General features: G+C 39.9%; 1 protein-coding gene across 1 annotated transcript; it reads right to left on the reverse strand.

Moving 5' to 3' along the window:
* Positions 1–1,190: 1,190 nt before the first annotated feature.
* CDK7 (cyclin dependent kinase 7) lies at positions 1,191–20,166 on the reverse strand. Its single transcript, XM_030968975.1, has 12 exons — positions 19,928–20,166; positions 19,663–19,722; positions 16,572–16,605; positions 14,715–14,782; positions 12,847–12,915; positions 11,406–11,516; positions 10,116–10,234; positions 8,995–9,094; positions 7,176–7,262; positions 5,280–5,429; positions 4,132–4,279; positions 1,191–1,400 (listed from the first exon to the last, which is right to left on the reverse strand). The coding sequence occupies exons 1-12, from the start codon at positions 19,985–19,987 to the stop codon at positions 1,375–1,377; spliced, it is 1,032 nt and encodes a 343-aa protein (XP_030824835.1). The 5' UTR covers positions 19,988–20,166; the 3' UTR covers positions 1,191–1,374.
* Between the last annotated feature and the right edge of the window lie 1,338 nt (positions 20,167–21,504).

Here is a 21,504-nt window from a genome sequence, read left to right on the forward strand (position 1 = left end):
GGAAAAGAAACTCCTCCAAACAATTCACATTAAACCTGCACTTCACACTGTTTCCAAGGCAGTGGATGTGCTTTTGCAGAAGTCTGAATGCATGACTGCTGAGAAAGCATATGCAAACTGTTGCGGTGCATCCGTTTTTTCATGGTTTTCAATTATTGTACGGATTTGGTTTCATGTACTGTTTGATGGTTTGTTCCACCCCCATCCCCTTCATCCTGTTTCAAAGTTGGTTTGTTCCTTGCCAGTCCCTCCCCCGGTTGAGTAAGCTGCCCCCGTCACTCGCTCTCTCTCTCCTCATGTCAACCAATCTGCACCCTAGTTCCCCTGTCTATCATGTATGCCCACCTCTCTCTACAAGTGTCAGTTACCCCCCAACCCGGCCCATGTTCCAGAGGGTTCTTCTCTGCCTGGGTCGGGATTGGTCCTTTGGTCCTGGTCACACCCTTGTCCCCCCTCTACTTATGTGTCATTGGTCCCATGCTCTGCCCTTCCATTTGTGTACCCAATCCTTCTTAGGTGTCCTGGACACTCCCATGTTGTATTTAAGCTCTGTGCACTCTATCTTCTGTGGCAAACTTCCTCAGCCTTCCCTGGTTCGTTCCCTCCCCTGTTGGTCAATAAACCAACGCTGTTTTGCTGAGGTTGTTTGCTGCCTCCTTTTTGTCCACTCGCTGGCGTCACTGGCGGCCTGTTTATTCCCTCGTCCGAGGGTTGAGGCGCGAAGCCGACCACCTTGACGTGGGAGGTCGCGACCTCAGGTGGCTGGTCTGCCAAGCTCGTCTCCACACCGGAGCTATCGCTTGCTGCTGCTGCTAGCCGCCCCCAGGACTGCTGGACGTGTGCTGCCCGCTTGCTAGCTGGGAATTTCGGGCAAGGACTCCAGCAGCAAACGAATTTGTTAATACTTGAGCCTACTAACTGGAACAAAAACATATCCTACCCTTTCCTTACAGGGATACATTATTATTATAGGTCTAGAAGACAGTCATATGTTCATCTAAGCTGCATGTGAGAAGAAAATTTTATTTGTAGTTTTCCCCCTTAGGATACATATGTGTACAGAATAGCACATGATTAAGCACAGAGGTTCTGCAGAATTACTCTATGTACACCTATGTAGCCTGCAAGCAGTTTTGACAGTTATTGTCTCAGAGCACAACTCTCATAGGCCAAGACAGCAAACCAGATAATCTTTTTTTTCTCAATAATGATTTTATTGTAAAAAGAAGGGTTAATAAAACTTCTCTGTCCATAAGGAAATAATAAGTTCATATTTTACATATGAAAATATTGAAAAATAACCATCCAGCGACGATTACAGCATTTTATCAATGGCTGGGGACTCAGGGCATTTTCACTCATCATCCACAGCAATCAAAAAACCAGTTTTTTTGGTAATCCTGAAAAGTGTAAATCACATTGTTAGCAAAGTATAGAGGTCCAGCCTCCTCCTCAAGGCCCCCTCCTACTCTTAACTGTTGAATGTTGTTTATGACAGTGGCAGTACATGATGACATTTTCCAACAAATCCATGAGAGAGTGCTAGAATCAAAGTTCACTTGAAGCAGTATATATATTCCAAAAGTCATAAATTCTGTAATTAAATTTTAATTGCATTTAAGATACATGTAAGTATTTCTCTTTGTTCATATAAAAACCTAACTGTTGATATGCAAAGCTAACCACCTAATTCTACTTTGAAACCCAAGAAAAGCAAGCTGTTCTAAGGTTTAAACTTGTCCCACCACACACATCCTCAAAAGGATTTTTCTTACATGCTGTCAAATCTAGGACAAATTCTTAATCTTGAATATGAATAGAATGTTTTTCATTTTTTTCAAAACCAATAGTTTTGATATCAGATTCCTTATGCTTAATCTACATAGGAAAAACTTCAGTGCATCATCCTTTATAATCTCTGTTTTGTGTAGCTACAGCTCTGTAGGAATGCATATTAAAGGACTAGAAACAGGTGTTCTGGGGAAGCAGCGCTGCTTCTGGTTAAGTGAGCAAGAGGAGACGGCCAGTTATGTCATCATAGAATCAGTGTCTCCAAAAACCTCACTGATCAGAAGTAAGTGGTAGCAGCAGATACAAAGCACTTATGTTTCACACTTTTCTCAGGCAGTCATCCATCTAGTGGTAGGTTTCCTCTGAGAATAGAGGCTGTTTTCTGAGAAGTATTTAGATTTGGTGAACACACCCCACAGGCTACAGGGGTTTGTTCTCATGGAAAAGCGGCACATACGGCAATGGCATGAATCCTTATCCCAGCAGTCAGCTCCTGGTGCCAGTAATTTCAAAGAGGATACCCATCAGCAAGCACTCAGTTTATTCTGCCAAGTTCTGGAGTACTAACTCAACAGGGCTAGGGGAAAGAAATGTGCTCTGTAGGATGCAAGGCCGTTCTAAGAATTTCCTGGAATGCAACTTATTTTTCTTGGAAATTACATTTGCACATTTCCACCCCCTACAGCAACGCTGTCCTTCAAATTTTTATTTAAACCAAGACTAGAGGATTATTCTTCCAAATCACTATTCAGATTTTAAATTTAGATGGTAATGCTATGTAAGAAGAGCAAATGAAATCCAGGGCAGCAGATTTGCTAGCTCTATCATAGACTCTCTGCTTTAACATTTGTTGGCACTAGAGGAACTACCTTTGAAACCTTTTGGATCTGTCCACCCATCTAAGGCAGTAACAGAACATTATGAAAATCCACATCAGAAAATACATCATGTCTCCATTTCCAGTTGGTAGAAATTGTAATGCTTTTTATACCAATACTCAAAGGTCTCAAAAAGTAATGCTAACTTCCTTACCGCCTCATTTCTAGCCAATCTCAAAACTCCTAGCATTTACACAGAAGCATGGAAACATGTTAAAGCAACAATTGTTCTAGCTTGATAGAGCTCTGGAAACTCTGCTCATTGTCAAATGGCACAAATTCAAATCATTAAGTCACAGAAATCAAGAAAGGATTTCTCTCTTTTTCCTGTCCTTTAGTTAACAGGTGTATTTTAGGGTGTATACCCCCAAATACTTATCACAAACCTTCACATGATCTTTGGGAAAGGAGCTAAAATGCTTAAATTAATTGTCTATGCTATTGTAACTTGACAAGTCCCCACATGCCAGAACACCCCTGGTACTGGGGTCAGCAAACAATGTGCAAGTAATCAGCTGATAACTTTTTTTTTGAGATTGAAAACTCAAAGTAGTGAACCTAAGGTATTTTACTTCTAATTTGACGAAGACTTAGACAACAATTCGAAGTGCCTAAAAAGCAAGCTGAACCCTAATAAGGGAGATTTCTCTCGGAACTCAAGAGGAAATACACTTTTATCAAAGTAGCTCTATTAAAAAAAAATATCACTCGTATTAAATCTGAGTCTCATACTGGCAATGAAAAAGCTGATGCTAACCTGACAGCTGCTATCTAGCATATTCCAGATGTTAAGAAGACCAACTCCAAGTTTAAAAATAGTATTTGCCTCCCTAGTAGAAGGCCTGAGTAATTTAGTGTCAGATACAGGTCTTGAGTCCTGAGCACTTGTGTTGCCACAAAGGTATGAAATACATCCTACTGCCTGGAGAAGACTGGAGGTGGGTCACAGAAGTGTGCTTAATGTTCCGGACCCAGAGTGGTCTTAAAAGTTAACCTCCTTACCTTAAGGCAGAGTGAGCAAAAATCTCTCCTCTGAATCTGATCTACCCTCTCCAACCTGTCATTTCACAGAATATCATGCTATGTTTCAGACTCTCTCTCTTTTCTTAAGTGGTGTGAAGTTAAATTACTTCCACCTGAGTAAGAGGTCTCAGAAAAAAAAGGTTCATCATAATAGCCTATAATTTACTGGGGTCTACCACTCCCCATTACAGAATTAATGGAATAGGGTTATTTCTTCTAATAGACTCCTAAGTATCATTGAAGAGCCTTTTTTGTGCTAATTCTGTTAGAACACATGGCTAAGTAATTCTGACCCCAAACCATATATCATTAAAGGGCTTCAGCCAGTGCTCAGGGAATTAGTTCATTTAGAAAGTTTTTCTTCTAAAACACTGGAAGCATCCCATTCTCTCTGAGCATGCAGCTCCTACTTAAAATTGGTGACTTATTACAAAGTTACCTTGATCTATTCCTTCTGTTCTTTTCCTTTTTAAATTTAAAAGTGCATTTTGTGGCTCCTTTGCAGCTTCAGCAGGACAGTTGGGTCTTGGAAGCTGATTTCCTGGAGTGGGTCCTGGTCGGTTACTGAAATACTTCTGTTTCAATGCCTTAATGATAATCGAAGAAAAAGAAACAAGTAATTAGTATGAAGTGTAATTTACAAAGAGGTTATAGTGAGACCAAGCACTTTTAATTGGGACTTAAAAACTACTTGAACACTTTTATACTACAGAGTGGCCTTGGTGCAAATAAAGGCTGTGTCTGCAATTACTATCCACCCCACATTGATCTGTAATGCAAGAGAAAATTGCACACTCCTATTTTTAACCGTGTTCAGACATCCTGACAAAACTAGATTATTTTGTAAGAAGTCTTGTATAAGTGGCTTCTTGCTCTGAAGAGCTTACATTCTGAATAGACAGATCAGATAAGATGACGATATAAAAGAAAGCAGGAATAAAGAAAAATTAAAGGAACATTTTTGAAGTCTTGATCAGATTCACGATCTAGATACCAGCTGTTTTGTTAGTTTTTAAGATGGGTCTTTCCCCCACATTTCTCTAACTGTGCTGTTTCTACCCTGTAAACTGTGAGAAAGAAATCGCTCGTATTAGAGCAGAAGACAAACACTAGTCAGCAAGAGTGGTTTCATGTAGCAGAATTACATACCTTACTTTAAATTTTTGGAACCATGAAGTAGCTGTTACTCTAGTGGAAGGATTAAGTGTGATTAACAAAAAAGTAGCTGTCTCTCAGGTAATAATTTCTTGTGCCAGTTACATGATATTCAATGTCACCGATAAAGTTTAGAGTAGAAAAGTAATATATATTCAAATCAGTATCCTATAATACGACCTGAAAAATTACTACATACTTTTGAACTATCACAGAGATGTCTCAAGCATAGCAGAACTAATTATCTGGAAACTTAGAGTGAGTGTTCTTAAAGATGGTGGCCAAAACAGCCTGAATGTGCTCTGGAAAAGTCTTCTAGTAAATAGATACATAATACATGCACTGATCTAACTGGCTAACTGGCTTCAAAAAACATTTACCTGACATTAACAGTGGTTTAATGAATTAGGAGATAATCCAAGTGTACTATACCTGAGTAGCTGTTACTCTAGTGGAAGGATTAAATGTGAATAAGCCTTGAAGAAGACTGAGCAGATCATCACCAGCTGCACTGAAGATATGCTGAAGTGGCATTCCAGGGAATGGCTTAAATGTGACATAATCTGGAAGACTTGTCATCCCCTACAAAGACCAAAAATGGAATATATGTTTTTCCCCTAGAAAGAGTTCAGCTTTTCACAGAAAGTGAACTTCATATGGCTCTTTCACCAGAAGCTTTCAAAACATCTTTCAAAACACATTGCTAATACTTGGTCACTGAAATAAAATAACTAGAGGAATAGAAAGTCATAAAAGCTTTTTTTTTTAAGTAACTGTTACAGTGTGAAACAACTTTCCAAATGATCTGTCCTTCCCTTGCCTTAGTTGTGACCAGTCCAAAAGGAAAAACTGTTAAAGGAAGTATGAAAGAATTTTAGACTGGGTCAAACAAATGAAATAAAAACTCCTTTAGTGAATTGACATGGCTCGAGGGAAAATATTTACAAAAGAGTCAGTCTTCACCTTCTCTACATTAATAAATGTTATCTGAACATCATGTGCATTTTGATTTTAAATGCACAACTGAAACTTTATATGGACAATGGGAGGAGGGAAGGAAAATATGCACCAAGCAGTTAAACAAAAAATTAACTGTATACTTTTTTGTCCTCTAGGTGTGAAATCAACCCCACTGTGTTCACATTCTAGCATAAAAATTACACAGACAATTGTAACAGACAATTATACAAACATAATGATTTTGAAGTGTTTTAAGTATTTAAAGCCTTAGTTGTCACACTTCGAGTTTGTCCAAGTAAATAAAATATTAATACAAAGTCAAATATGTGTTCAATCAGTTATAATCTTGATAGTAAAGGCTGCAATTATTAAAATGTACATGTTTGGAAATGAACTTGGGAATGATGTCATCTTTGTTGTGTTAACCAATCTCCTATTCTCTCTTTTCCCCACTAGTATCTTAAATTTTCCTCTCCAAAGGAAGCAGAAATGTCATTGTGAAAACCTTAATGCATTCCTTTTAGAACCTTCAAGAAATATCAGAATTGTGGGGGCCTAGCAGTGCCTCACACAGCAGTTCTCCATTTGGCTACAGCTCCATTTCATGATCACATACCAAAGCATTCCAGCACCACTTACAATAAGGAAAAGCTGTATGGAGTGGGAGCAGAGGTGAACAAGTCTAGTGAGTGCTTCCACAACTCAACAACAGAAGACAACATCCTGATCAGGGAATTCTGGACTGCCTGTGCCTGGGAGCTGGTACAAGTAGCTCATCAGACATTATGTCCTACTTCCTGTCACACTGTTTAATAACCATGGTTAGGTAGGTAATTGTGTGACCTGACAGTAAGTTTGGCCTGGTGTTACTTAACTTGCTGTCATCTCAGAGAAAATTGTACTGATTGTATTTGTTTCAGGATCATTGTTGAGGCAAAATGTTTATCCTTAAAAATTGTTTATCCTTAAAGCTGTTGGTCTGTGTTTCGTACTATCTCCAAACTATAATTTACCAAGGCCAACTTAGGTCCCTGCAAATGGCTCCTACTTCTAAAAGTGATTAAAGCCTTCCAGGTTAAAGCATGCTAATTAAACAAGCACCTCAAAAACGTTAAGCAGCAACAATAATCTCACACTAGTAGCCATGTGAAACTGTGCACATAGAAAGGACATCAAGAAGTGTTGATACTGTTACTGTTGACCAGAGGTTCGGCAAGAGAAACAACAAATTTCAGCTGTTCCATGAGATGAAGCAACTGCCTTCTGAAAAATCTACTCAAGTATTCTGGTATAATCATTTAATTTCAAGAGCTAAAATAGAGAGTATCAAGTAAAACCAGTATCATTCTGTTAAACAAAACGACTCACAGGCCATTGTTCTTCCGTTGGAGTGCCCAGTGTTTCAAATATCCTTGTCAGCTGGTCAAGATCAGAGTCTCCAGGCAAAAAAGGAACCTGGAAGGACATGGCATTTGATTGAATTAGCTTCTGAACTTCAATTTTAGACAGAAGCTTTGAGTGATACTGCATAATTGCAAGGGAAAAGCCCCCTGTATACCATCTCCCCACAAAGAGGTACACTGGATATTTGAGGCATTCTATTTATGCTCAAATAGATTCTGAAAGGTTCATGAAACCAGGCTTGGTATCCTTGATTTGACAGCAGACAGCTTAAACATAAGACTAAGTTTAATCACAACCACATTAATGTAAAATTTACTAAACACAGAAAAGATTTTCTATCGCAGTTTTCAGCCTAAAGTCAGTTGGTCATCTTTTCACCACTTGTTCTCAGGAGGTAGCTTTTATATATATTTAAAGTGAATCACAAGTTTGCCTTATGACATTAAATGAAAACATGAGGGAGAGTAGAGACCCACTAGGAGAGAAAACTGTCTGATCAGTGTCACATGTCATTTAAATAAAGCAAAAAACTGAAAAGGGGATATCTGCCCAGTCCAACTTCTAGCTCACGTATCAGGCACACAATGTAAGGAAAAAAACTTGGTGACCAAAGCAAATCTATGAAGAATTAGAGGCAGTGTTTAATTAATTAGGACAGAAAAAACATAAAGGATATCCCTAGCAGACAGCATACTATATTGTGGCATCAAGAAATCCCCTTGAATATAAACTTTTTTCATAAAAAGCTCTCAGAAGTTGCATTGTCCCGAAAAAGGACACATACATTTCAAAATATCACAGTGATAAAAACTGAACCATAATACACTTTGTGTTTTGTGACAAACCAAAGAATCAACTGAATTCAAGAATTACTGGCTTACTAACTTTGCTTAAATGCATTCAGATTTAGCGGGTCTAATGCATATTTATGTATCCATCACCAGCGCCGCTTAAAAAGACACTGTACATTTCCATATCTGACCTGCCAATCAAATTCAACCAGCACACCTATTTGGTGTGACCAATCAAAGTAAAAGGTTTCTTTCAAAGCGTTTTCACACACAAGTCTGGTTATGATATGGCCACAAAAGCATCCAAAGGTGCAGAAACAGAGCAGAAGTCACTTAATCATGTAAGATAAATTGTACTGCAGGCTACTTCATGCCTTCAGCTGTGTCTGTACCCCAACCCTCCACTGCTCCCCTCACACTTTAATGTCTTCTCCAAAGAGCTGTACAATAAACATTCCACTTCAGTGGAAAATACTCAAGGTCCATTACATTTGTGTACCACACTGAGGAGTGCCATAGGATTATCCTGATGTTAACCTTCACAACTTCATTCCAGTATTGTCAACTAATCGCATTTTAGAAGAAAATTAGTCCTCCATTCATTTTCAATAAAACCACAATTAAGGTACTGGTGATTATAACTGAGGAACAGTGTATAAGGGACACCCTAAGCACGTATATGTATGTGATGTTACATTCCTAGAACAGTAGTGAACTAAAATAGGTATCTGTGGACTGCAAGAGTTACCTACTTGACCTCTACCAGGGCAAGACTGTGACAGTTTTTTAACCCAGGTGTTTAAAGACTTCCAGTGCTTGTGATGTTTATGAAGGCTCAGTTATTCCAGAAAACCACTTGCATTACAGTTAACAAGATTTTGGAAAGTTTCTTCTGGCCTATGTTCACCTGCTTTTAGCAGGAAAGGAAAAACCTATAAAAAGCCAAAGTGAACAGAAGGGCAAATACAAAATGCTTACATTTGAATACTTACTCTGAGGAGCAATTCAGCTAAAATACAACCAACAGCCCACATATCAACACCAACACCATACATTCTAGCCCCAAACAATAGTTCTGGGGCTCGGTACCACCTGAAAAGAAAACACATTTTGGAAGAATAACCTGGCTTTGCTCATGTCAAATGCTACACACTGTAGCAATGCAAAAGCTAAAAAAAGGATATAACTTCCACCTATATACTTTTCAGACATTGAAGAGCTGTATTCTGCAAAGTGTTTTGTTTAAGAAAAAATTAACAAATTTGTGCACACCTCACCACAGGGTCATGTACAACCACAGATTAATTGCAGTTTCCACTGACCTGATTGCAAGTAATGAACAGCAGACACGCAAGGAAGAAAGTTCTTAACATGCAGGTAAACTGAAATTTTCTTAAAATTTTATGTTGAATGAATCACGGCAAGACAGAATTCCTCCCACCTCCCAAGAATTCCCATATCAACAGACCTAATCATAGAGACTACTTTTATGTAAAATGAGCCTTGTTGTTTTGAAAAAACTACTCACAGTGCCTAAGAACAATCAAATTTAACGAAATGACACTGCATTTGACACTATTCAAAAGACAGAAATTCTACAAAGGTGTTAAACCAGCTTTGCCTAAATAGCTTTAGCATCCCAGCAGTCAGAAAGCAGAATGTTGCATATTTTGCAGCACCACTTTTTATAGCCTACCTTAAATAAGCATGCCATAAAAACCATTTATAAATATTTAAATTGGTTCAAGTGTTTGTCTCAAAATAGGTAATGTGAATAGCTCCAAAAATGGTTCTAGGTTCTTGTGATTAGCAGAAAGTAGCAGCTGTCTTGCTCCACAATCCAGGCTTCTAAGCAGATACGCACTATTTCCAGACATTTCAAATGAGCATAATTTTGACAGATAACAGGAACCACCCCCACAGATGCATACTCAGGTAGCTCTTACGGAGACTCTGTTAAACAATGTTTCCTTGTGGTATTTTTATGCAGCTCTTGCCATATCATATGAGCAGATGCCACTATGAATATGTTGATTTGACATGACATATTTCAAGAAACACCTGTAAAGCAACTAAACAATCTCTGTGTAAGAAAAAAAGCAGAGTGTCTTACCTTGTTACTACCTGGTGTGTATAAACTCTGTTTGGGCTTCCAAAAGATTTTGCCAAGCCAAAGTCAGCCAATTTTAAAACCCCATTTTCATCTAGCAACAAGTTATTTGGTTTAAGATCCTGACAGTATAGAAAACAAATAATGAGATTTGCCAGTATTGATAAAAACAGACATATAATGAATCTCCTGGCAGACATGTCATAACACTGTTGCAAAATGAAAGATTTAATTCTATCCTAAAACATACACTGTGAGCAAAAAAATTTAAACCCCCCAGGATATAAGTATTTCATTACATATGAAAACCATAGTGAGACAGACCCATTTAATATTAACACATTTAACTTGCAGAGTTTAAAAAAGCCTCTTGATAGGTTTTACATTTTCTGCAAGTACGGCAGTTATGTTGTCTGCACAGCTGCCAAATGAATAATAAAAAGACTTGGCCATTGCTTCAAATAATGGCAGAAATCATAGAAGTCACACAGTTCAATACAGTAGCAGTATATTGTGGGCTGACCTTGGGCCAACAAAGATCAACCCAACAGTATCCAACAGTATCCAACCCAAAAGCATCCACACAGCCATTTGCTCTTTTTATTCTTATCCCACCCACCACCTTCAATATAGGGGAGAGAAGATCAAAAGCAGGAAAACTCTAGGAGCAGTATAAAGGCAGTTTAACAGGAAAGAACTAAAAATCAAAGCAAACAAGCAAGGCCATGAAAATCTTCACCGTGCCCCAAAAGGAGAGTGATACATAGTCTCCAAACAGCAGCCAGCTTGAAAACCAAAATTCCCCCTTTTTCCTCTACCCCAGTTTTTACCACTGACCAAGGCATTACATGCCATGCAGTATCCCTATGGACAACTTGGGTCAGCTGTCCCAGCTGTATCTCCTCTTCACCTCTTGCCCCAAGCCTACTCATCAGGGCAAGGGCAGAGTGAGAAAAAGAGAAAGCCTTGACACTGCCTGATAGAAAGGAGAAAGACTCAAGAGTTCAGCTGCTGTGAAAAAAGTCCAATCCATCCCAGGCAGACCCAGTTCACAGTGATAATTAAAGTCACATCTAACTGGAGAACCTTTTATATAAGTATCAAAGTCATAACCACATCAGTAAATATTAACATTTCTGGCACTGCTATTATCTCTCCAAAACAGCAAATATGAATGCTTCTGGAATGAGATTGTCTAAATTCCAAAACTACCTTCATTAGGCTTTAGACTCTAAATCCGCCCAATGTGATTTTTGTTGCAGGATAAAGGCTGTCAATTTAGTACATGCTTACCCTGTGTAGAATCCAGTGCTGATGTAAGTATTCTAATCCTTGAAGTGTCATCAGCATATATGCCTTGATGTGAGACTGTGTCAACACAATACTTGTATCCTTTATAATAACCTGCAAAGTGTTGAAGTCATGGTAAAGCTCAGCACACAAGACAACCTTATCTCCACTCTTTCAGCTCAAAAGTTATTTCCACCTTTAAGACAGGCTTCAGATTGACAGTCATATATTCTCTACCATTTCACCCTTTTTCCAGAAAAATAGGTCGATTCTGGAGATCAGAACAAAAATGGGGAGTCCAGATAGCTTACGTGAACTTTGCATAACCCAACAATGAAAAAATGTGTGGGAAACAAGTTTAGCATTTAATCTCAGTTCCATGTTGATACCCAAACTTCCAGGACAAAGATGTACACATTCAAATGATAAAAGTGACAGTAAACTAGAAATTATATTTCCACTTATTCCCTCTTTCTCTTTGCAATCTAAGTAACTAATCTTTGTAAATACAATGGTTTCCTCTTCTATTTCCAAAAAGACCAGAGAGTATGGCCACTTGACTGTATTTAAAAAAAATCTATTCAAGTTTTCTACATTCTTTGATTTTTAACATTAAAATTCTATGGAAAGACCCCAAAGCTTGTTTGTTAATACTACTGTGCTTCTCAGTAATAGCCTTTCATAAGCTGAGTTACAGAAGAGCTAGGACTGCACAAATTTCATGTATGCAGCATATGCTTAATCACAACATTAGGCAGCAGTCTCAGCCGCAGCCTGAGTGATAACCACAATACAATGTAAAGACTGCACACACGTACATCATGCAGTTCAAAAGTATTTAATTTTTCTTTGTACACCAATCTTCTTCATCTCTAAACTTTGCATAATTACTATGTAAACAGAATGAATCCTCTAAAAGTCTACTCATTACTAACCTCTATTAGCAAAAATCTGATCTAACCTTTTCAAGACTTGCATTCACCTAAACTTCAGCAAGCCTGTCTCTAGAAGGTACCGAATTGCAATTACCTAGCATTGCTACATTTGAAAACATGTTTAAAGTGCCTGTGATTTTACTACCAGTTTGTCTCTTACTATATTTCAGTGTCACAGTTATGTGAACATGTTTGGCGTTATGCTTCTCAACTGTATTCCAGAAGCAATAATCCAGAGGTTCTACACTCTGACTGGAGTTCCAGAGAACTAACATAGTAAACACAATTTCTTCCTTTAAGATCATGCTGACAAGTATTTAGAAGTAAAGGAATTAATCAAATGAGAACTCAAAAAAACTGAAATTACTGAAGCTACTTTTAAGACATGATCTTAATCAACTGACATAATAAAAGTCACCTTTCGAATATGGGCAAATATAAGCCTGTTAAAGCAGCACTTTCATAAACCATCTTAAGATACTGAAATAAAAGGTCTTTAAAAATCTTACCTCTAAATCTGTTTCCATAAAATCAAAGACCAGACTAATATTCGACTTGTGTCCAAATGCATCAATAAGCTGCAAAACAAAATACATTATGATTAAGCAGGCTCTGATTCTTCCAGTTTTCTGAAATTCATCACCACTGTAGTCTGCACATGGATTTTCAGCTTATTGAGAATTTGTTTAAGTTCTTTGACTTGTAACACAAAAATTCTTACTCAGTTTAGCTTCTTAACTCAGTTTCCAAACCAGAAAAAAATTCCCATTAAATATGGCAATAACATTTCACATGACTGCCCTTCCTTCCTGGAGATAGGAAAAAAGAGCAAGATTTAACTTTGTCATGTTAACTACAACAGATAATGTAATGCAAACCTTGTCTTCCAAACTTTCCTACTCTAACTATCCTTTACTGAGACAAGACTAAGTTTGCCCATGGATTCAGCTCTGTGTATCTCCTTCCTGTAAGCATACAGTATTTAGAAATTTTAAGTGTTGGGCTTATAAACTTCAGACATTTTTAGATGTGTATTCATTTTTGTAGCTAGTTTTCCAAGGTAAATAAAACTCTTTTGAGGGCATCCAAACAGCCCTTTCTTAGGATGAAGCTGTGTAATGACACAATCAGTTTCTAATTCAAGATAACATAAGCATCATACTGAGCAAAAGCAAGAGATCATTTAGCCTGGTGTTCTTCCTTCAGGATGAGGAAGGTATGTGTGCAACTGGTGTAGCTCATTCCTCAGTCTCAGGTCAGTGTGGTGACCACAAGAATTGGCAAATTGCAAGGTATTTGTTTGAATAGTTCAGAACAGCAGTGACTGGGCCCCTTACACTCCCAAAACCCACAAAAGTTTTGTAGGGGCTACTAAGAGGGGCACAACACCACCTCTTGTTTTTAGAACCTGCTTCTGGAACTCCTGATCATAAATTTGTCTAACTCTTCTTTGAACTGTTGATGCAGTTTGCTTCTACACGGCCTATGGCAACACATCCTATGAATTCATTACACACTCAGTGAAGTGGTACAATCTCCACTCCTGCTGCCAATAGGTTTTAAATACATCTCTTATTTCTAGGACAATGGTGTTTGGAAATATAATTCCTGCATGGACACCACCTATCACCTTGGTTTTGTAGACCTCCCCATTACCAGCTTTTCCCTCTCCAAAGTGATGAATTCCTCACTTTTTCATAAAGAATATGCTCCATCCCTCTGCCATTTTAGTTGTCACCCCCTGCATATTCTCTAACCTTGATAGCTAAAGCAACCACTTTGAAAGTAGGGTCACAATCCAGAAGAGAACCATATTTCCACTTTGAAAAGTATATGGAAAATTCATATTTCATGTACTTAATCATAGTGACACTTTCTAATTATCACTATGATCTAACTTTATAGTGTCTTTAGCTCCAGCTGGGTATCTGTATGCGTAAGTATACCAAAATGCAACTGAACCTAAAAAGATACCAGTCTTACTCCTTCCAAAAGAGATTTTAAACATCATATCTATGTGCTAAAATAAGCCTGCTATTTTATACATGCTAATAAGCCACATGACTTCCCTGTTACCATTGCTTTAAAAAGCCTGCTTTTTGACTGTCACCAGTTCCATATGAAGCAATCAATCAAGTAAATTCAGCACTGTGTTCATTAGTAATTCTACCAGAGATGCAAAACCAAGCAATCTACATTTTCACAATTGTTCCACCATTAGTATCTATGTAGGCCCAGGCAAAAAACTGAAAGGATTTAAAAAAACCCCACCTTTGCCTTTGTTATTGAAATAGGCACATAATAATTGACATATTAATTGTTGAATTACTGAAAGTATTTGAAGACTGATTCTAGAACTAGCATTTATTTTACTTACACCAATAATATTTGGATGGCTTAGCTCCTGCAACAGTTTTATCTCCCTGAGGGCAGTCCTGTTGATTCCTACATTGATGGAAAGAAGAAAAGAAGATGAAAGAACAAAATAAAAACTCTAGATTAAGCTCCAAATAAACCTGTCGTTCTGCTACTCACAGAGTATTTACTACTACAAATTACATTCTTAACACTAGTCAATTTGCTAAATAACATGGACATTGCCATAACTAACTAAATTGCTGCAAAATAAAAATGGGCATACACTTTCTTCCGCGGCAAGTCCATTTCACACCATAGTAATCAGGCTTAGATTATGAAGCAACACATCTACATTTTGGCAAAAAGGAAAGTTGTAGGGAAAAAAAATCACCTTTTTCAGGGTATTGCAAGGCTTCCTTTAATTTTAAAGAAAAGTTTCATTTTGCGATCAGTCCCTCAACATGTCTCACTTCCAGAGGGAGGCATACTGTCAACCCTCATTAATAAACCTCTTTTCTTTTTGACATATCATTAAAGGCACATATTTTTCTACATTCATGCTGTAGCATATATAAGGCATAAAAGAGAGAGCAACCAAAACGTGCTTACTCTTGCTTGAATCTTCTCATAAGCAGATTTTATAGAGGAAAAATCAGGGGCCAACAGGGAGCAAATGGTGCCCTTCAGCAGTCACACTGATGGCACTGTAACAAACTATGGTTCCTGCAGAGTACCAATTCCTCCTTCAAAAATGCTAGAATGTGTGGCTTGTATGAAAACTGGCAAGCAAATACTCCTGTGGTGTATCATGCAGGAAGTTACAGCTGCACATGAGCTGAAAAACAGTGCTCTCCTAAAACCTGGCATATGATTCAATGCTAAGACTAGCAAAGTTTTGGGTCAAGCTACATGGATTACTTTACATTCCTGCTTTGCCTGTTTTAATTACATGTTTTGGAATCAAATTAACAAAGGCTGCTTTTGGGTAGGTACAGTCTTAGATGAAAACAAACAGCATGCCATGTTATCAGATAACACAGGGAAAGCAGATATGATCATTATTTTGAATAACATCTTTCATCTACAGCTAGACATTGTAGAGGCCAAAAGTAATGACCGCCCTAAGGGCCATTAGGCCACTGAGGGCCAAGTGGATCACAACCCTCAGGCCGCTGGCTCAATTGTGAGACTCTGGGATGAGCGATCAGTTTCTCTTTAAAAGAAAAGAACTGGAGAATTGATAGTGAAGACTCTTCACTGGAAAGTTGGTAACCTGACGAAAGAGTCCTGAAGGACAGCAGCCTGCACACAAATAAAATTCTGCTGCACCTCGCAGGTGATAAGACCAAGATTACTCGGCTTCAATTTGCCATATCCACACCTACAGGCACAGGGTTGGTCAGAGCACATGCTCCATAGGGCTGAACATGAAAAAAACACGACCCAGAGACAAGAGTTTTGATCTTGTTTTTATCCACTTTTTCCCCTGAACACATCACAAAAATAGAACAAAGGAAACATCTGAAACACACTAATACTCTCACTCGTCTTAAATACTTATGGCATAGAGATGTATTGATTAAAAAAGGTATTCTAAACTCAGTGCTGTTGTTATTATTACTATTATTCTATGCTATATTAATGTTTGAATTCCATTAAAATTGAGAAGTTATATACTCATATTTAAACATATATCATGCATGCAGGTGTCTATGCTGTTTTTGGTTGTCCCTCTGCAGCTTGTGAAGCAAACCTCTACTAAGCCTTACTGAGCTCAATTTTCTCAGCCAATGGTATGGGAAATTAATGTATCAATTCACAAAAACAAAGCAAACAAAGCACAGCTTCTACAGTATGAATTTGTTTTAAAACTCACCATCTTTAGCTTCTGATCTATGCCCCAGTTTAATCTGAAAATAAATATTTCATGTTAAGCAAGATTAAGATGGTGGGGAATACATTTTTATAGTGTTGCTCCTCTAAGACAGAATTAGAGTAATGAAGCACTTTACCAGCTGGTTTGGTTTTAACTGGAGTTTATTTCCCCCTTAAAAAATAACTGTCTCTACAGCATTAATTTTGACAAAAAAATAGCAATGAGGGCACTAAAAACAGACATAATGCAAATATAAACTACTTTGTAGCCACAAAGCTTTATTACATCACTAAATGAGCTTCTCCTTTGGGAGAAATGAGAGCTAAGTAATTGACAGTTATCTTAGAGTGATTCTAGTAAAATTAGCTGTAAAATGGGCTATAAACTCGGGCAGACTCTAGGTCCTTTTGTCTTAATCATCTAAGGACTTGAAATTTTAAGTCCAGAATCCTACCACTAATATTTCCAGATGATAAAAGTTAAGAAAATATTCTGATAAAACAAAGAATGCTCTCCACCACAGCCTCTACCAGCAGCAACCATACAAGACAAATATTGAAATGCTAAAGGAGTTAGTGCATTAAACAAGATTGCTTACTATTGATGCAGTTCAACCTGTTGAGTCTTCAAATAAAGAAACCACTGTAACATGCCTTTTTCATCCCTTACAAAGAACAGCTGAAGACCCATTTTTAATATAAAAACTTCCTGCAATTCCTTCAGATAGTAACAAGTGAAACACTTTATGACAATGTAAGCGTTTTCATCATTTGTATGCAAACAAGCATGTTGGAGATCCAAGATCACTTTTGTCATATTTTATCAAAAAACAATCATACTGGATAAGGGACATTACTGAAAAACTCTGAAGTCTAGTAAGGCCCTCTGACTACTATTCATTATTCTTTGTTCAAGCTGGCAGCAACACAGTAACAAAAAAAGGACTGAGGGTACTCAAAAGAGACTTGAGGGCCCCAGGAAAATTAATAAAAGGATATGGAGCACAGATAGTGATCCTTCTGGTATCAAGAAATAATACTGAATAGGAATAGGCAGATCCATCAGGTTGCCATGTGGCTCTGAGGTTGGTGTCACAAGAAAAACTCTGGGTTGACAGTTGAACGTTTGGACACCTGTTCTACTGACACCTGATGGGTTGCACCTTTCTCAGAGTGGAAAAAGAGCTCTGGCACAGGAGCTAGCAGGGCTCATTGGCAGAGCTTTAAACTGGCTTGGAAGGGAGAAAAGGAAAATACCTGGCCCAGTGATAATCAGTGGGACAGTGTACCAAAACTTGAGGAAATGAGCACTAATGGGCTGCCTTGATCTGCTTCATGAGGCGTTGGCTACAAAGCACGACACCTGAAATGTTCCTCTACCAATACACGCAGCACGAGGAGCAAACAAGAGGAGCTCAAAGCTTCGATTCAGTCCCAGAGATTTGGTATCATGGACTTAAGTGAAACCTGGTGGGATCAGTCCTGTGACTGGAGCGCCCTGTTGGGCAGCTGCAGGCTCTTCAGGAGACGCACACAGGACAAAAGAGGCAGGGGGGTGGCATCACATGTAATGGAAGGGCTGGAATGTACAAAGCTTACAGCTGGCAATGGTGCAATTGAGTGCCTCTGGGTAGGAAACAAGGGACAAATAATGTGGATACCATTGTGGGAGTCTGCTACAGATCTCCCAGCCATGACAATGATGCCAATTAATTCTTCTTTGAGGAACTAAGGGATGCTTCCACATCAACTGCCCTTGTTCTTATAGGGGACTTCAACTTGCCAGAAAGCATTACACAACTGGTACAGCCTAGGACAGAAGATTCCTGAAAACCTGGACAACTTTGTGGAAAAGGTCCTACGGGAGCCGACTCAAAAAGATGCCTTCTTGGATCTGCTGCTTGTCAACAGAGAGAATCTCATAAGCAAAGTGGAAACTGAGGCCATTTTGGCCACAGCAATCACGAAGCCATTGAATTTAAAATCTCTGTTTACAGCAGGAAAGTGCCAGCAAAACTTCAACCCTGGACATGAGGAGAGCAGACTTCAGGCTATTCAGGGAATTGGTAAGTAAAGTCACCTGGAAAAACATTTTTGCAGGTGCTGGGGTCCATCAGTGCTGGCTACTTTTTAAGCATCACCTCCTAAGGGCACTGGAACGGGCAATTTCCAAATGTCGCAAGTCAAGCAGATGAGGCAGAAGGACAACTTGGCTGAACAGGGATGTCCTCTTGAATATAAGGTAAAGAAGGAAGGTGTATGCTCAAGGGAAGCAGGGTCAGGTGACATGGAAAGAATACAGAGAGGCTGCTTCACACTTATTATTAGAAAGGAAATCAACATGAGATGATGGCAAACCTCAATGGACAAAGCTGCAAGAAACAAGGCTTCGCTAATTCAATTATTCAGGAAACATTTGTCTAAAAATGACAAGACTTGAGGTAACAGCACAAAGGTGATTCATGGGAGTTTGGGTTGGATATTAGGATAAGATTCCTCGTCCAGAGGGGCTGGGCACTGGAACAGGCTTCCCAGGGAAGCAGCCATGGCACCAAGTGGTGTATGGACAACTGCCCCAGGCACATGGTGTGATTCTTGCATTGTTCTGCACAGGGATGAGAGCTGGACTTGATGATGTTGATGAGTCCCTTCCAACTCAGCATATTCTATGATTCTATAGATTTTAAGGACCTTTATAAAGGATAACAGTCTGGAATGAAGGAAATCAGACACTGCCACAGGAACGATTTAAAATGAAAGGAAAAAAAAGCAACTATCAAGGTACAGTAAAGTCTGCAGTTTAGTACTCTGTGTGTGTTGGTTTGTTTGTTGACTAAACCTAACAAATAACTAGAAATTCAAGTCACAGACCATGCAACCCTTCAGAAACTCAGAAACACAGAAAAGCCACTCCCTCTTTTGGGGTGGGTGGGCATTACAGACAGGTTAACCAGATCATTTAAACAAACTTCTCTAGAAATAAAAATATGCCATTTCCCATCAAGTTAGTTAAAGAAAAAAAAAGAGCCGTTACGTTGGTCAAGAGTAACCAGACACTTTGTGACATGCTGAGAAGACATGCTGAAACTTACCTTCTTAATAGCAACGATTCGGTCGTTCGTCCTGTCCTTGGCTTTAAAAACGGTGGCGAACTGGGGACAGAGAGAATGCTGCCGTGAGCACGGCCTGACAGACTGCGTGAGGGAGAGGCCGCCGAGCCCTCCTAGGGCACGGGGCGGGCACCGCCCCGCGCCCCCCGCGCCTCCCTCCCGCCGCAGGCAGGCGGCAACACGGGCCGGGCCCAGCTGGGCTACCGCAGCCCCAGGGCCGCGGGCGGCCCTCGCCGCGCTCGCTCACCTGCCCCTCCCCGAGGAAGTCGAGCTTCTCGTAGCGCTTGGCGCGGGCCCGCGCATCCATGGCCGGCGTGATGTGGGGCGGAACGTGCAGCGAGAGCGGCAACGGGGATGCCCGGAGAGGCGGCGGCCCTGCTCGGCGTTTTAACCCCGCGGCCCTGCCGCTTCCGGCCCCGGCCCGGCCCGGCGCCTGCGCGCGCAGCGGCCCTCGGCGAGGCGCAGGCGCCTTTCCCGGACGGATGGGCCTCGGTTCGGGTGCGCGGCGGGTTCGCGCTGCGGCTGTCTGGTGCAGCGGGCAGCGGTTCGTCCCAGAAGCTGCTTCTGTTTTCACCCTGATCTCACGTCTGACATTCAGGGACATTTCTGTAATTTCTGTGCTTAGGGAGATAGTTTTTTAATAAAAAAATACTATTCTATAGAAAGGGTGCTCTCAGGCACTTTGTTAGGTTCTAGTGGAAATTCTTAATTGTACTTCTATAGTTTCTTCATTATGAATAATTACCTACAATATAGTACTTAAAACTACCGTCAATACCATCAATACTGCTACTGTAAGAGTAGTACAGTATTTCTCATACAGGAGAAATTCTCACTTGAAAATTAATTTCTATACATGCCCAAGCTTTGCTATTATTTAATAGATTAGTCTGTAAGACCAACAAAGTTGTGCAACTATGAAGAATAGCCAACATGTCTGAGAGCACTTCAGTGTCTTTTTCCTGCCTGTAAAATCATCCTCAGTGACACATCCAGGTGAGTCAGTCTAAACCTCAATCCCTGGAAAAGTGGTGGTGTGCCTCGTACTGGAGGCCATCTCTCCCTATGTGGATGACAAGAAGGTGATCAGGAATACTAACATGGCTTCACTAAAAGTAAATCTTGATTGACCAACCTGATTGCCTTCTACAAGGAAATAACTACCTGGATGGGTAAGGGGAGGGCAGTGGATATTGTCTACTTGATGGCAGTAGGGATTTCAACACTGTCTATTAACATCCTCATAGACAAACTCAGGGATGCGGGCAGGATGAGTGGACAGTGGGGTGGATCAAGAACTGGCTGAACAGATCCCAGAAGGTTACAGTCAGTGTCACAGGGTCTACCTGGAGGCCTGTCCCTAGTGGTGTCCCTCTAGTGTCACCCTAGTGGTGTTCAATGCTGTACTGTTTAACTTCTTCATCCATGACTTGGATGAAGGGGCAGATGCCTCCTCAGCAAATTCAGAGGACACAGAGCTCAGAAGAGTGGCTGATACCCTGAAGTGCTGTGTGGCCCTTCAGAAGGATCTCGGCAGGTTGGAGAGACGGACAAAGAACCATTTGAAATTCAACAAGGGCAAGTGTAGGGTCCTGCACCTGGGGAGGAACAACCCCAGGCACCAGCACAGGCTGGGACTGACCTGCTGGGGAGCAGCTCTGTGGAGAAGGACCTGGGGGTCCTGGTGGACAAGAAGCTGTCCATGAGCCAGCAGTGTGTCCTGGCTGACAAGTACCAAGAAGGCCAGTGGTACCCTGAGGGCATTGGGAAGAGCATTGCCAGCAGGTGGAGGGAGGTGATCCTGCCCCTGTACTCAGCCCTAAT

This window comes from Camarhynchus parvulus, chromosome Z (genome assembly GCF_901933205.1).
Source record: "Camarhynchus parvulus chromosome Z, STF_HiC, whole genome shotgun sequence".
NCBI lineage: Eukaryota > Metazoa > Chordata > Aves > Passeriformes > Thraupidae > Camarhynchus > Camarhynchus parvulus.